We start from the raw sequence: 12,557 nt of genomic DNA on the forward strand, positions 1-12,557 counted from the left end.
GCTTCCTTGATACTGCTCACTGCAGAACAGGATATTGACCTCATTTTCCCTTGCTGTTAGCAATAGGAGCAACTGTGCATCCTTACTTGTATGCAGGTTGACCTGCAAAAATTTTAAGGATTTGCCCTTTTAATCTTTTGCAGTTCTTCCCAGTAAACCGGGCAGGCTCTCTTTTCGGACTCATGATCCGTTTCTGGCTTCCCCAGGTCCAAGCAAGTAAGGCACTTCGGCTTAACGACACAGCTCTTCGCGAGGTGTCCCTCACCGCCGCATCTCCGACAGTTTTTACTTCTGTCGGGGCCTTTACAGGTTAGGGTTCGATGTCCGTAACCTAGGCACTTTTTGCACCTAGTCACTTCAACATGCTCACGAATTGGAGCGTTTATCCAGCCGATTTTTATCCTCCCAAGCTGTAGCAGAATGTTACTCTCTGCCTCAGCCAGGCGGACCAGAGCGACCTTAGTACTTCTAAAGCGCGTCAAAAGGTGGCACTCTATCTTCAGATCAGGTTTGCCCAGCTTATCTCTTAGAACTGAAATCACCTCATCCTCCGTCGTGGTTTCATCCAGCTCCTTGATCTCCAGAGACCTTTTATTTACGAAAGCAGTGACCTCGCATGGCAAGGTGCCATGCAGAGCCGAGGACAGTGCTTCCGCAAACTTCAAGGTATCTCCACCCTTTTTCACTATCACAAGAACCTCCTGTTTAAAGGTTCTCCTGATTTTATAAATCTCGGTACCAGTGTCGTCTGGTTTAACCTTTGATTTTATTAGCGGCAAGATACCCTCATAAGATTTTGGGTCTCTTGCCGTGATCTTTACCGCTTCCGTGGTTCTAAGCTTCAAAGGGTGTTTTGAGAGCTCTTTTTTCTCGCCTGGGGGCTTTTTTCTTGGAGCCCGTTCCCTTCTCTTTCCAACAACCTTAAAGCCGTCCTCATTGTCCGCTCCGTCTTTTAAGACGGTCTCGGCATACGACTTACTAGGACTACTTGAGGACGCCTCTTTTGCTTTAACTAGCGACTCAGGATTAAGCTGTGGAGCATCCTTTCGCTTAATCCTCTTTTCACTTTGAGTCGCTTGTTGTGGACTCTTATTCGGGCTTCCGCCTTCCCTGGGGCGCTTGCTCACCTTCTTTGCCTTATTACAATCTGCAGCTGCTGCACTATCCAAAGTTGCAGCAGCACTCCTCGTTTGCCTTGGAGTTCCTACAGCTGGAGTCCATGGCTCCTGATCCCTGAACGGTTCAGGGATAAGGCGCAGATTCCTACAAATTGTATAGAACGCACTCTCCAAAACCGCCACGCCATCCTGGATGTCACGACTGACGTTCTTTTGGCGCTTAAATGCCTGGTGCACGCTCTTAAAAATTCCGGGAATAGCCAGGAACTGATTTGCGACATTCGATTCGTAGCAATTTTTTGATATTTATCGACATAATTGAATTCTTTCGAAGAATTAGTTATGTAAATAATTGAATTCTTGGGAAGAATTTTCTTTAAATCTAAATGAATAATTGAATTATTTCAAAAAAATTTAATTAAAATTGTATTTAAAATAATTGATTTCTTTCGAACAATTTTATTAAAATATTTGAAAACAATTGAATTCCTCTGAAAAATTCTAATATTTTTGTAAATAATTAAATTCTTTCAAAGAATTTTAAAAAAACATTTTTTAAATAATTGATTTTTTCGAGGAATTGAAATTAAATTTTTTTAAGAATAACTACATTTTTCGAGCAATTCCTGTAAAATTGTGTTAAAAATAATTGAAATCCTGCGATGAATTTTATTATTTATGAAAATAATTGAATTATTGCTAAGAATTTTATTAAAATTTTCAAAAATAATTAAACTCCTGGGGAGAATTTTATTATTTTTGAAAATAATTGAATTATTGCGAAAAATTTTATTAAAATGTTTAAAAAGAAAAATTTTGTTATTTTTGAAAATAATTTAATTCTTTATAAGAATTTTCTTTTTAATAAGAAAATTATAAATTACTTTAAATAATAAATTTTTTCGAATTATAATAAATATTATGAAAATTTTATTTTAAATAATTCCATTCTTGTGGAAATTTTATTATTTTTGAAAATAATTGAATTTTGGATGAATTTGATTAATTTTTTTTTAAATAATTGAATACTTTTGCGAAATTTTATGAAAATACTAGATATTGAAAATAATTAAATTTCGAAAATTTTTTAAAAATAATTCAAATGTTTTAAAGAATTTGATTATAATTTTTGAGAAAAGTTTTTTGATTTCTAGTATTAGCGAATTTAAAGAGAGTAAATTCTAAAAAAACGGAAATAGTAGCTTTTAGTGTCTGAAATCTAAAAAAAGTACCCAAATAGTAGAATAACGTAAAAAAGTAGTAAATAGTAGGTTTTAGTAGATAAGTGCGAAGCCTGGAATTAATAACAAAGTGGATCAAGTTAATACCAAAAATTTGGATCAATACCAATTTATGATGTAATCCATATTTTTGGTATCAATTTATTGCACTTTGATGCTTTAAAATTAACAGTGGGTTGATATCCAAAATAATTTACAAACAGTTAATTTTTCAAAAACGTTTATTGTCAAAATAAAGCCTCTCGTATTCGTTTTAGTGCAACACTATAATAAATTGAATTAATTTAATTAGTAAAATTAGTAAATTTTCATTAATTACATATTATATTGATTTAAATTCTATGGTCGAGCCATAACGCAACTGTGAACAGAAGCGAAGGTTTCGGTGTAGAGAAGTTGGCAAACAGCGGCATTATTGTCGAACGACATTTCACCCACTTTAAATTCAGGATTGACAGCAACCTGCAATACAAAAAAAAATAGAATCAAAATAAAAGAACGAAAATACAAAAGCAGTTATTGACAAGCTTTCGTTCAGAATTTTTCTCTCTCTTCATATGAATTAAGAGTTGAGACGGAAAGGAAGGTCGTAGGGGGTTGAAATCAGCGTAAAAAACCAGAGAATCGTGAACACATTTTACTTTCTATTTCTGATTGGGCTTTTCATACTCAAATTAAATCCCAACAAATTCGTCTCAAAGTGTACTTAATCATAGAATGTGAGCAAGTCAAACAAAATAAAATTCCGTAATTAAAAAAAGAAGAATTCGATAAGGGTTAATTAGCTATTACCTTTGGAAGTACGTACGGGATTTTTTATATCAATTTTTGTAAAAATGGCGCACACGGAAAAAATAAATTTAGCAGATTTTACGAAACTTTTACGGAGTAGCGGATACAGGTTATTATTACGAAACTGAGTTTTATAAAATGTAAGGAATATTTCAGGATAAACTTTAATACTATTCAGTATAAACTACGAGATTTCTGTACTTTATCCTAAAATATTCCTTACATTTTACAAAACTCAGTTTCGTTATAAGCTGTATCCGCTACTTCGTAACAGTTTTGTAAAATCTGCTAAATTTATTTTTTCCGTGCACTTTTTGAGTAAAATAATAGATTTTTTGCCAAAAAAATAAACAGTAAATTGTTTCATTTAAAAAATAAAATTTACATCCAATTAAAAAATCCGTATGTTTATTGGGTGATTTTCACGTAACTGTGCAATTTCAAAATCAGTTTTAAAAGAAAAAAAATTTTTTTTTAATGTTAAACATCAGTTTTCCTTATCATTAGGGCATAATATAGTTGTAATTTGAACGGTTTTACTACAGCTATAATTATAAAAAAATTGTAACAAATTTTCGAAAATTGACTGCCACGGAGCTGACCACCCTATGGGGCCGTTCAAAAAATACGTAACGCTTTTTGGGGGAGGGGGGGGTCAAGCTATTTGTTATGGTCAGCAGAAAAAATGTCGCTAATGTATACAACATTGCGTTACATGGGGGGAGGGGGGGTCTAAATTTCAAAAAATAGCGTTACGTATTTTTTGAACGGCCCCTATGCATTGAATTATACTGCCGTCAACTGGGGCTATTTTATGTACGCGAGGTATTTAATAAATAAAATTATTAAAAAGAACTTCTTTGTCAAAAAACCATAAATAAGTTAATTAAAATCCTTAAAACGATTAAAACCTCAACCGGTGAGCAACATAACGGCAAAAAATTAACTTTAATTAATATTTATAAGTTTTTCAAATTAGTTTTAAAACTATTTCTCTCGTTTCTCTAATAACTTGAAAAGTGTATTGGATATTAAATTGTTATTCATTTAACCTTAAAATATTAATTTCAAGTTTTTGAAAAATATCTTAGTGTTTTATTTTACATTTTGTTGTATAATATTTACAACATTTTTTAAAAAAAACAAAGTTCGATGCACAAAGTAGCCCCATCCCGGGGTCTATTTTGTGCACAACTTTTAATGACTACAACTCCGACAAAAAAATTTATTTCATTGCCTAACTCATAGGAAACCTTCAGAAGGAAGTCCATAACATATGTCAAAAGTTGATTTTCTTTTAATTCTAAATTTAAATAAAGCATTGAGTTAAAAAATCATTTTAATGCACAAAATAGCCCCTGCAAAAATATTTACTATCAGCTTGACATAACGAGAGAATTTCATTTACATAATAATGAAATTAGCGCATAAAACTAATTTCAGAAAAGTATTCACCAATAAGAGCGTTACGATCAACAGTAATACTGTGCTTCTGCTTATTGGTTGACATAAAGACATTTTAAATTAAGCACCAAAAGTAAAGGCTTTTTTTCGAATATTTAGGTGTTTTTTAATGAGTCAACGGTTGCCGAAGCACTGAAATATAAGAGGACACAACTATCCCAGTAAAAAAAACTAATTCAAACGGATTGAAATGAATTAAGATTTTTGGTAGATAGCGGAATTCATTCAAGCTCTTTGTATATTCGATTGAATTCGATTCAATTTGCCTGAAGTTGTGCAAACGAATTCGCATTCGTAAGAAATGACCAAGGCATGCATTGAATTCGTGCTGACGAATTAAAAAAAATTAAAGGCCCCAAAACTTGTCCATTGAATTAGTAAGAATATAATAGAAGGTTTGGAAGTTCAATACAGTTTGACGAATTCAGGAAAATTGCAACATAGCTCCAATTCGTATTTGTCACAAAGCGGGATTCACTGAAACTCTTTGTGAATTCTTTTTAATTTATTTCAATTATTTTTTGTTTACTGGGATGTCTGTCCTCTTTTATAATATGTGTCGTTGTAGCAACTGTTGATCCATGAATTTGCACCTTCACACTGTACGCCACAGGCGCCACGGAACTGACATTTTATGTGACACCACGAAGCTAACATTTGACATTTAAACTAACCTAACTCCGACAATTTTGCAAAATAAATCTTTTCTTTGGGCAGATAATTTGTTTCTAATATAATCTTCAAAACAATCGTAATAATTACCACAGAGAGTGTTTAGATTAAAAGAATAGTAATACCACGGTACTGACCTCTTTTTTTGTGAACTTCACATTTTTACAAAAAAAAAATTGTTTTTAAGATAGAACTTCCAATTTTAGAACTTTTTTTTACTGATATTTGTTGCTAATGGATCTTATTTTAGATTGTAATTCTCAGATAACATTAAAATGTGTCATAAACACTTAAATTATAGGGAAAAAAATTTTATTACAAAATTGAAAAAATTTGTGGACAAAACTATTTTATTTTATTTTACGTAACTTACGTAAAATGGTCAAAATTACTTCATTTGTACAATTAGTCAAACTTACGTAAGTTACGTAGCTTACGTAAAATGGTCAAATTTACTTCATTTGTACAATTAGTCAAACTTACGTAAGTTACGTAACTTACGTAAAATGGTAAAATTTACTTTATTTGTATAAATAATCAAACTTACGTAAGTTTGATTAATTGCGTAAGTTATTCTAGTTTCGTAACTTACGTGAGTTTGATTAATTGCGTAAGTTATTCTAGTTACGTAACTTCCTTTAATTATGTAAATTACTATAGTTACGTAATTTACTCTGGTTACATAACTTACATTAATTACTTACGTTGCTCTAGTTACGTAAGTCAGGGGAAACAATTTTTCTATGATTGACACTAAATAATTATGTTTTTCAATCTTTTGTTTTGAGTCGTCACGAAACTAAATCTAATTTGTTAATTTAGTTTCGGGTCGACACAAAACTAAACTCAGTTTGTTAATTTAGTTTCGTGTCGACTTGAAACTAAAGTCACTTTGTTAATTTAGTTTCGTGTCAACTCAAACACTAAAACGAAACTAAACTTTCGAGACGGTCCCTGATTTGAATATATGTCATCTGTCGCCTTCATTTTGTAGTAAAATTTAAATAAAAACATTTTTTACACTTCAATATGTATTTAGTAAACTCTCTAAAAAAATCCTATTCCTTTCTCCATTTTTCCAAAAATAGATCAAATATAGGTCTTTTTTCTGCCTCTAGAGTGGTGTTACCCCTTAATTAAAAAATTTAAGTCCTTTTATTATTGATTTGAGGGATTAGTAAGGTCCCTGAAGTTAGCGCCGAAAAATATCTTTTTCGCTAAAATGAAAAGTTAAAACATTATTTTTAAGGTTTCAGATTTAAAAAGTTTCCTGAACATTTATTTAACTCCCTAGGGAAAAAAATGTAAAATTAGTGACATTTTCATCTCTCTAAACCCGAAATAATAGTTTTTAAGTTTTCAACTCTAACTTTAGGAGTATGATCAGTAATATTAGTAATCAAATTAGTTATTCAATTAGTTATCACTATTTAGTAATTTGTCCTTTTAATCATAAATACCTAGTAAAAATGGTAATTTTTATTTTCAGATTTCTGAAACGAATATTGACGAAACTTGGAGAAAAGAGAGAGGTGAGTTTTTACAACCCAGTAAACGAAAACTAATTGAAATGAATTAAAAAGAATTCACAAAGAGCTTTCGTGAATCCCGCTTTGTGACAAATACGAATTGGAGCCATGATGCAATTTTCCTGAATTCGTGAAACTGTATTGAACTTCCGAACCTTCTATCCGTACCAATTCACTGGACAAGTTTTGAGCCTTTAATTTTTTTCAATTCGTTAGCACGAATTCAATGCATTCCTTGGCCATTTCTTTCGAATGCGAATTCGTTTGGACAAATTGGTACATATTGAATTAAATTCAATTGAATATACAAAGAGCTTGAGTGAATCCCGCTTTGTGACAAATACGAATTGGAGCCTACCAAAAATGTTAATTCGTTTCAATTCATTTGAATTAGTTTTTTTTTACTGGGAAATTTAATTTTTAATTTTAAATTGCGATTTGCGGATAATTATTATTTAGCTTAAAAAATGAATTATTTAATTTTTAATTACTATTATATTTATATATCTTTTCTTAATTTTTAATTAAATAGTGTCACGTAACATAAGTTAATATTTTCTTAAAAAAAACTTTTTACAAACATTGTGTGATTATAAAATGGAATTTATGTTAAAAATCGTGATTAAAAAATAGTAATTATACAAATTTCTTAACTCTTTTTAAAAGAATACTTGACATATTGTTAAAAAATTGTGATGAAGAAGAAGAAATTACACAACTTGTTTTTACTTATTTCTAACAGATAGGTACTGTAAATTTCTTAAAATATTGTGACTGAGAAATGTAAATGATGCAAATTGATTTTCTTTTTACAAAAAAAAAACAACTGATAATTTTTTACATAAAGTGTAATTATAAAACAGAAATTATGTAAATTTTTTCATTTATTTCCAAAAAAATTATAATTTTGTTAAAAAGCGTGTTTAACAAATAAACAAGTTGTTCATTTCATGACCATTTAGCTTCCTCAATATAATATTTACTAATTGCTTAATTTTTAATTTGAATTTTTTGAGACAAATATAGAAATAGCTATTAAAAAAATGTGATTTATACAAATTTTTTTCCTTCTTTAGTTCTGAAAAGACTTGAAATTTTGTTGAAAAATTGTAATAAGAGAGATAAAAATGATGTAAATTATTTTCTTTTTCCCCCAGAAAACAGAATTTTATTAAAAGATTGTTATTTGAAATTATGCAAAAACTATTCTTCTTTTACGAATTTTGTAAACAAAATTGTGATAAACATTTTTTAAATAAATGACTAAAATGTAAAGCTTTTCTTGATAATGACATGAAAAATTTGTTAGTCCATTTATATTAATGTTAATAATTGATAATGAAGTATAAAACAATTTTTTCTTTATAATAAACTTAACAAGTTTTAATAAAATTTAATAAAATTAATCAATATTTTTTTTATAACTATAGAAAATTAGTAACTAGATTTTTTATTAATAAATTATTACTAGATATTTCTGTAAAAAGGAAGGAAAATATTTTACTTTCTTTAATATTCTAATGAAAAGTAAATACAGTTAGAAAAGAAGTTTAAAACTGTTGAGAATTTTTAATAAAGTCATGAATAATTTTTTTATAATAATGCTTCAAAACTGCTTTTTGAATTTTTTAAAGTTTTGATTTACTTTAGCATTCGTATACCTTGAAAGTATAAAGTCCGGGTTCCAATTCGGTAATATCAACCCACTGACAGTCAATATTATACTTGTAAACGTCACTGCAATTTACTGAAACTCCTTGATCGCCATAATTTGCACATTTATATCTGAAAGTAATATTTTTCTATTAAAAATTTATGAAATTTTTTTTTTATAATTTAAAACAATTTTTACAAGAAATTAATAATTTTTGTGATAATTTACAAATTAAAATCATTTATACCAAGAAACTAAATTTTTTTATAAATTATGTTTATTTTTTGGGGTAAATGGTTTATTTCTAAGAAGAAATAAATTATTTTTTTGAGAAAATATTTTACATCACATATAAAAAGTAAAAAGTTTTGTTTAACCTTACACATAATAAAAAAGATTTACAAAACAAAAATTCTAATTTTTATTTAAAAAAAAATATTTACAATTTTTGTATTTTGATTACTTATTTTTTGATAATTTACTTTTTTCGATGAAGTGCTGATTGCATAAAAAAATGTTAGTTACTTTTTTATAAAAGTAATTCGATACTAAAGCAAAAAGAAAAAAAAATCGGAACTATTGTATTCGAATTTGAAAATCAATATTTACTTTTGTTGAACCCCTGGCATACATTGATTGTCTTCGAGACAAAAGGATGCTTTATGACCCTCCGCAACTCGTCTGCCATGAGAGTCAATTATATCAAAGGTCGCAAACACCTCCATGGAATGATAATGCCTTGAAAAAAAATGGTAAAGTTTAATAAAAAAATAAATAAATCTTTCATCATTTGGGGAAATAAATTCAATATATTTGACTTTGACAAAACATTAAAAATACAATATTAATCACAATATTATTTACAGTAATAAAAAATTAGTGCTTAAAGATTGGACCAATCTTAAGAGCAATATTACCAAGATTTGACCAATATTATTTCAAGTGAATATAAAAATAATTTTCAAGCTTCAAACTTTAATACTCAAACAGTATTTTAAGGAGGTTCTCCGGCTGCTACTCTTGAAAAAATCGATTTTCTTCCAATTTTATTTAAATTTTGAGAAATCAAAAATTTTTTTTACTTCATACACTTTTTGCCGTTTAGTTAAATTTGAATTTTGCGCCATAATAATTCTATGACCCAGATAGCACGTAACTTTTCGGTAAGCTTTATTTATAATACTTTCCTTTCTTTAATTAGCTTTTTATTTCTTTTTATATAAACATTTTTTGCTTTTTTGTGCTATATTTTTTATTAACACAAGATTGTACATTTTTTGTCGTTTGGTTAAATTTGAATTTCGCGCCATTATAATTCCAGAAGTTTTCATCTAGATATCATGAAAATTCTCTCGTAAACAAGAATCAAAACCAGTGAATTGACGAGACAATGTTACGTGTAATTTGAGTTCTATGGTAAATAATTATGTTCTTATTAATAATTTAAGTTTTTATTAGACTTTCGCTTTACTGTTTTTATTTTACTTCTTTATTTTTAGTATCTTTTGCGAAGATTGTTTTTCTTATAGTTTATTTATTAAATAAAAATTAGTTTAAGGGGAGGTTCTCATTGTAGCAGTCAAAAAAATTAATTTCTTTTTTATTGTATTTTTTGAAAGCTATATGGTGCATTCCAGCCCAAATCGGAAATCATTTTGCTTTTGCATCTCAAATTTTTTTTAAACATTTTTTTTCTTTTAGTACTCTTTGAAATGAACTACCTTGATTTTTTTCAAATTTTTTCATAAAGCGGTTCAGGAGATACAGATTTTTGAAAAATGACCTTTTTGTACGTAAATTTTTTTTTAAATGCTTATAACTTGGTCAAAAATTGATCAAATTGGACGTTTTTATAATGAAAAGTTTTGTTTTCACGCGTAGTCTTTAATAAAAATATTTTTAAAAATAATTTACAATAAGATTTTAAAATTTTTAAAATAAAATTTCATTTTTAACAATGTATGTATCGATCAATTTTTTTCAAAATTTTTTGTAAGAAACTAGCACTAAATTAACAATTTTTAAGCCTTGTCCGATCGTAGGCAAACGATGGGATCTATTTATTTCGAAATTTTTAGTTACATCTCCAATTTCTGTTTTTAAAAATTTTTTTAAAGTTCCCTCTTTAATACACTCCGGTCGTAAAGTTTCAGTACATTTGGACTGACTACATTTGAATGCTCGCTTCACTTTAAACTCAAATATTTCAGTAAAAATTGATGTAAAAGCTATCAAATTAGGATCATTTTAAAGTTTAATAAATTTAGTGTCAAATGGGCAAAGATATAAACAATTTAATCATGTAAATATGTAAATATAGTCCTTTATAGTAAGAGATTTTTTGTGAAAATTTCATTTTTGAAATCTTGAGTTCAAGTCAATGCCAATTGAAGAAAATTTTTTTTTGAGAATTGTCAGTTCACCAATATGTAGTAAAAATCCCATTCTTTAATTCTAAACCAAAATCATTAACAAATATTTGGTATTTTTTTCAAATTCTATCAAAATAATTTCTCTTGCTCTCTAAATTTCTCAAAGGATATAAATTGCAAATTCGTCGATTCGTTCATTTGTTTTATCAATCCCGTGTGGAAAAATATTGTGGCAGTCGTTTGGCGTCGTTAGATCAGTCAGTGTGTGATGCATTTTGTTTGTGAATTATAGTATTTGTTGTGGTTTCTGTTTTACGTGAATAATAATGTGCTATGTTGTTGTTGTTTTCTGTATAATTTAATTTTAAATGTGCCCTGAAAAAATAGATTTTGATGTGTTTCTATGTGTTTTGACTAGTCGGCTGAAGCTAGCAGTCGTACTCAGCATCAATGTTTAGGCGTCATCTACCAATATGCCTCTCCTTCAAATTTTGTAATACTTAATGATTTAAAAAACCATCGAGTATTGTTATTTGGGAATCAATATCCACTAAATAGTAAATTTAGTAAGTTTTTATTTATTAATTTCATTAATTAGTGGTTGACGCCTAAAGATTGGTGCTGAGTACGACTGCTAGTTTCATCCGGCTGTTTTGATTTGCAGTAAATTTTATTTTACAAAAAGACTACTATATCTCCAATGCCAAAGATTGGGAGAGACACAAAGCCTTACGCTTAAAGAAAGTTGAAGTGAAAAATACAGAAAGTTAAAATATTTTTTTATACTTTTTATGTAAAAAAAAGTCATCAAAATTATTTCAAATATAATTAAGTTTTATCATTCTAAGAATAGTTGTCATAACATATAATGAGAAATTTTGAATAGACGTAGATTAGAATTTACTAGCACTGCTGATCAGACCAGAAACGCTGGTCTATTCTAGACGATAGCGTGGAAGTTTCGTTTCAATTCTGAACAGCCGCTCGACAAGACCGTCTGCCCTGGGTCTAGAAAGACGTTAGACAGTCTATTAAGCGCTTGGTCAGCGCCCTAAAATTTTTCCACACGGGATTAACCACACTTTTGGAAAAATATATAACCTTTGATTGTTACAAGATTATAACTATGCAATATAATAATAATAATTATTATTATTATAACATTATAATATAAAATAATGAAATATAATATAATAATAATTAGTAATAATTATTATAACTATCTAATTTAAGTTTTTTTCGTAGTTATTGAATAATTTACTAGCTTAAATATTAGTATTATAATTACTTATTATATTTAATTACAATAAAATCCAGGAGTTAATAAGTCTATTCAATTTGCTAAAAAATATAATTGCAACTAGATTTTTTTTCATAAAAATAACCGCCTTTTGCATTAATTACAGCTTGACAAGTTCGAGGCATTCTGGCTAATAGTTTTTCGAGCTTGTATCAAAGGTTATAAATTTTTCCAAAAGTGTGGTTAATTGATAAAATAAATGAACGAATCGACGAATTTGCAATTTATATCCTTTGAGAAATTTAGAGAGCAAGAGAAATTATTTTGATAGAATTTGAAAAAAATACCAAATATTTGTTAATGATTTTGGTTTAGAATTAAAGAGTAGGATTTTTACTACATATTGGTGAACTGACAATTCTAAAAAAAAAAATTTTCTTCAATTGGCATTGACTTGAACTCAAGATTTCAAAAA

The 12,557-nt window shown here is 28.4% G+C and overlaps 2 protein-coding genes across 4 annotated transcripts in view; one reads left to right on the forward strand and one right to left on the reverse strand.

The window, feature by feature from the left end:
• LOC122513113 (G protein-coupled receptor kinase 5) overlaps positions 1-12,557 on the forward strand; it is a 668,663-nt gene that overhangs the window by 349,699 nt on the left and 306,407 nt on the right. The window contains exon 4 of the mRNA XM_043629370.1: positions 6,777-6,819. The gene's annotated coding sequence lies outside the window, so the exon portion shown is untranslated. The remainder of the gene's footprint in view (positions 1-6,776; positions 6,820-12,557) is intronic.
• Positions 2,563-12,557, reverse strand: part of LOC122513114 (lysyl oxidase homolog 3A-like) — a 99,475-nt gene continuing 89,480 nt past the window's right edge. For 2 of the 3 annotated variants that reach the window (XM_043629373.1, XM_043629374.1), the window contains 3 exons: positions 9,080-9,208; positions 8,478-8,601; positions 2,563-2,821 (listed from right to left, as the gene is read on the reverse strand). In XM_043629373.1, the coding sequence (XP_043485308.1) occupies positions 2,699-2,821; positions 8,478-8,601; positions 9,080-9,208 (376 nt within the window). In that variant the 3' untranslated portion in view covers positions 2,563-2,698. Of the gene's footprint in view, positions 2,822-8,477; positions 8,602-9,079; positions 9,209-12,557 lie in introns of those variants that run through there. The other variant, XR_006302689.1, reaches the window with a different exon arrangement.

Source organism: Leptopilina heterotoma, unplaced genomic scaffold (genome assembly GCF_015476425.1).
Source record: "Leptopilina heterotoma isolate Lh14 unplaced genomic scaffold, ASM1547642v1 Lhet_134, whole genome shotgun sequence".
NCBI classification, from domain to species: domain Eukaryota; kingdom Metazoa; phylum Arthropoda; class Insecta; order Hymenoptera; family Figitidae; genus Leptopilina; species Leptopilina heterotoma.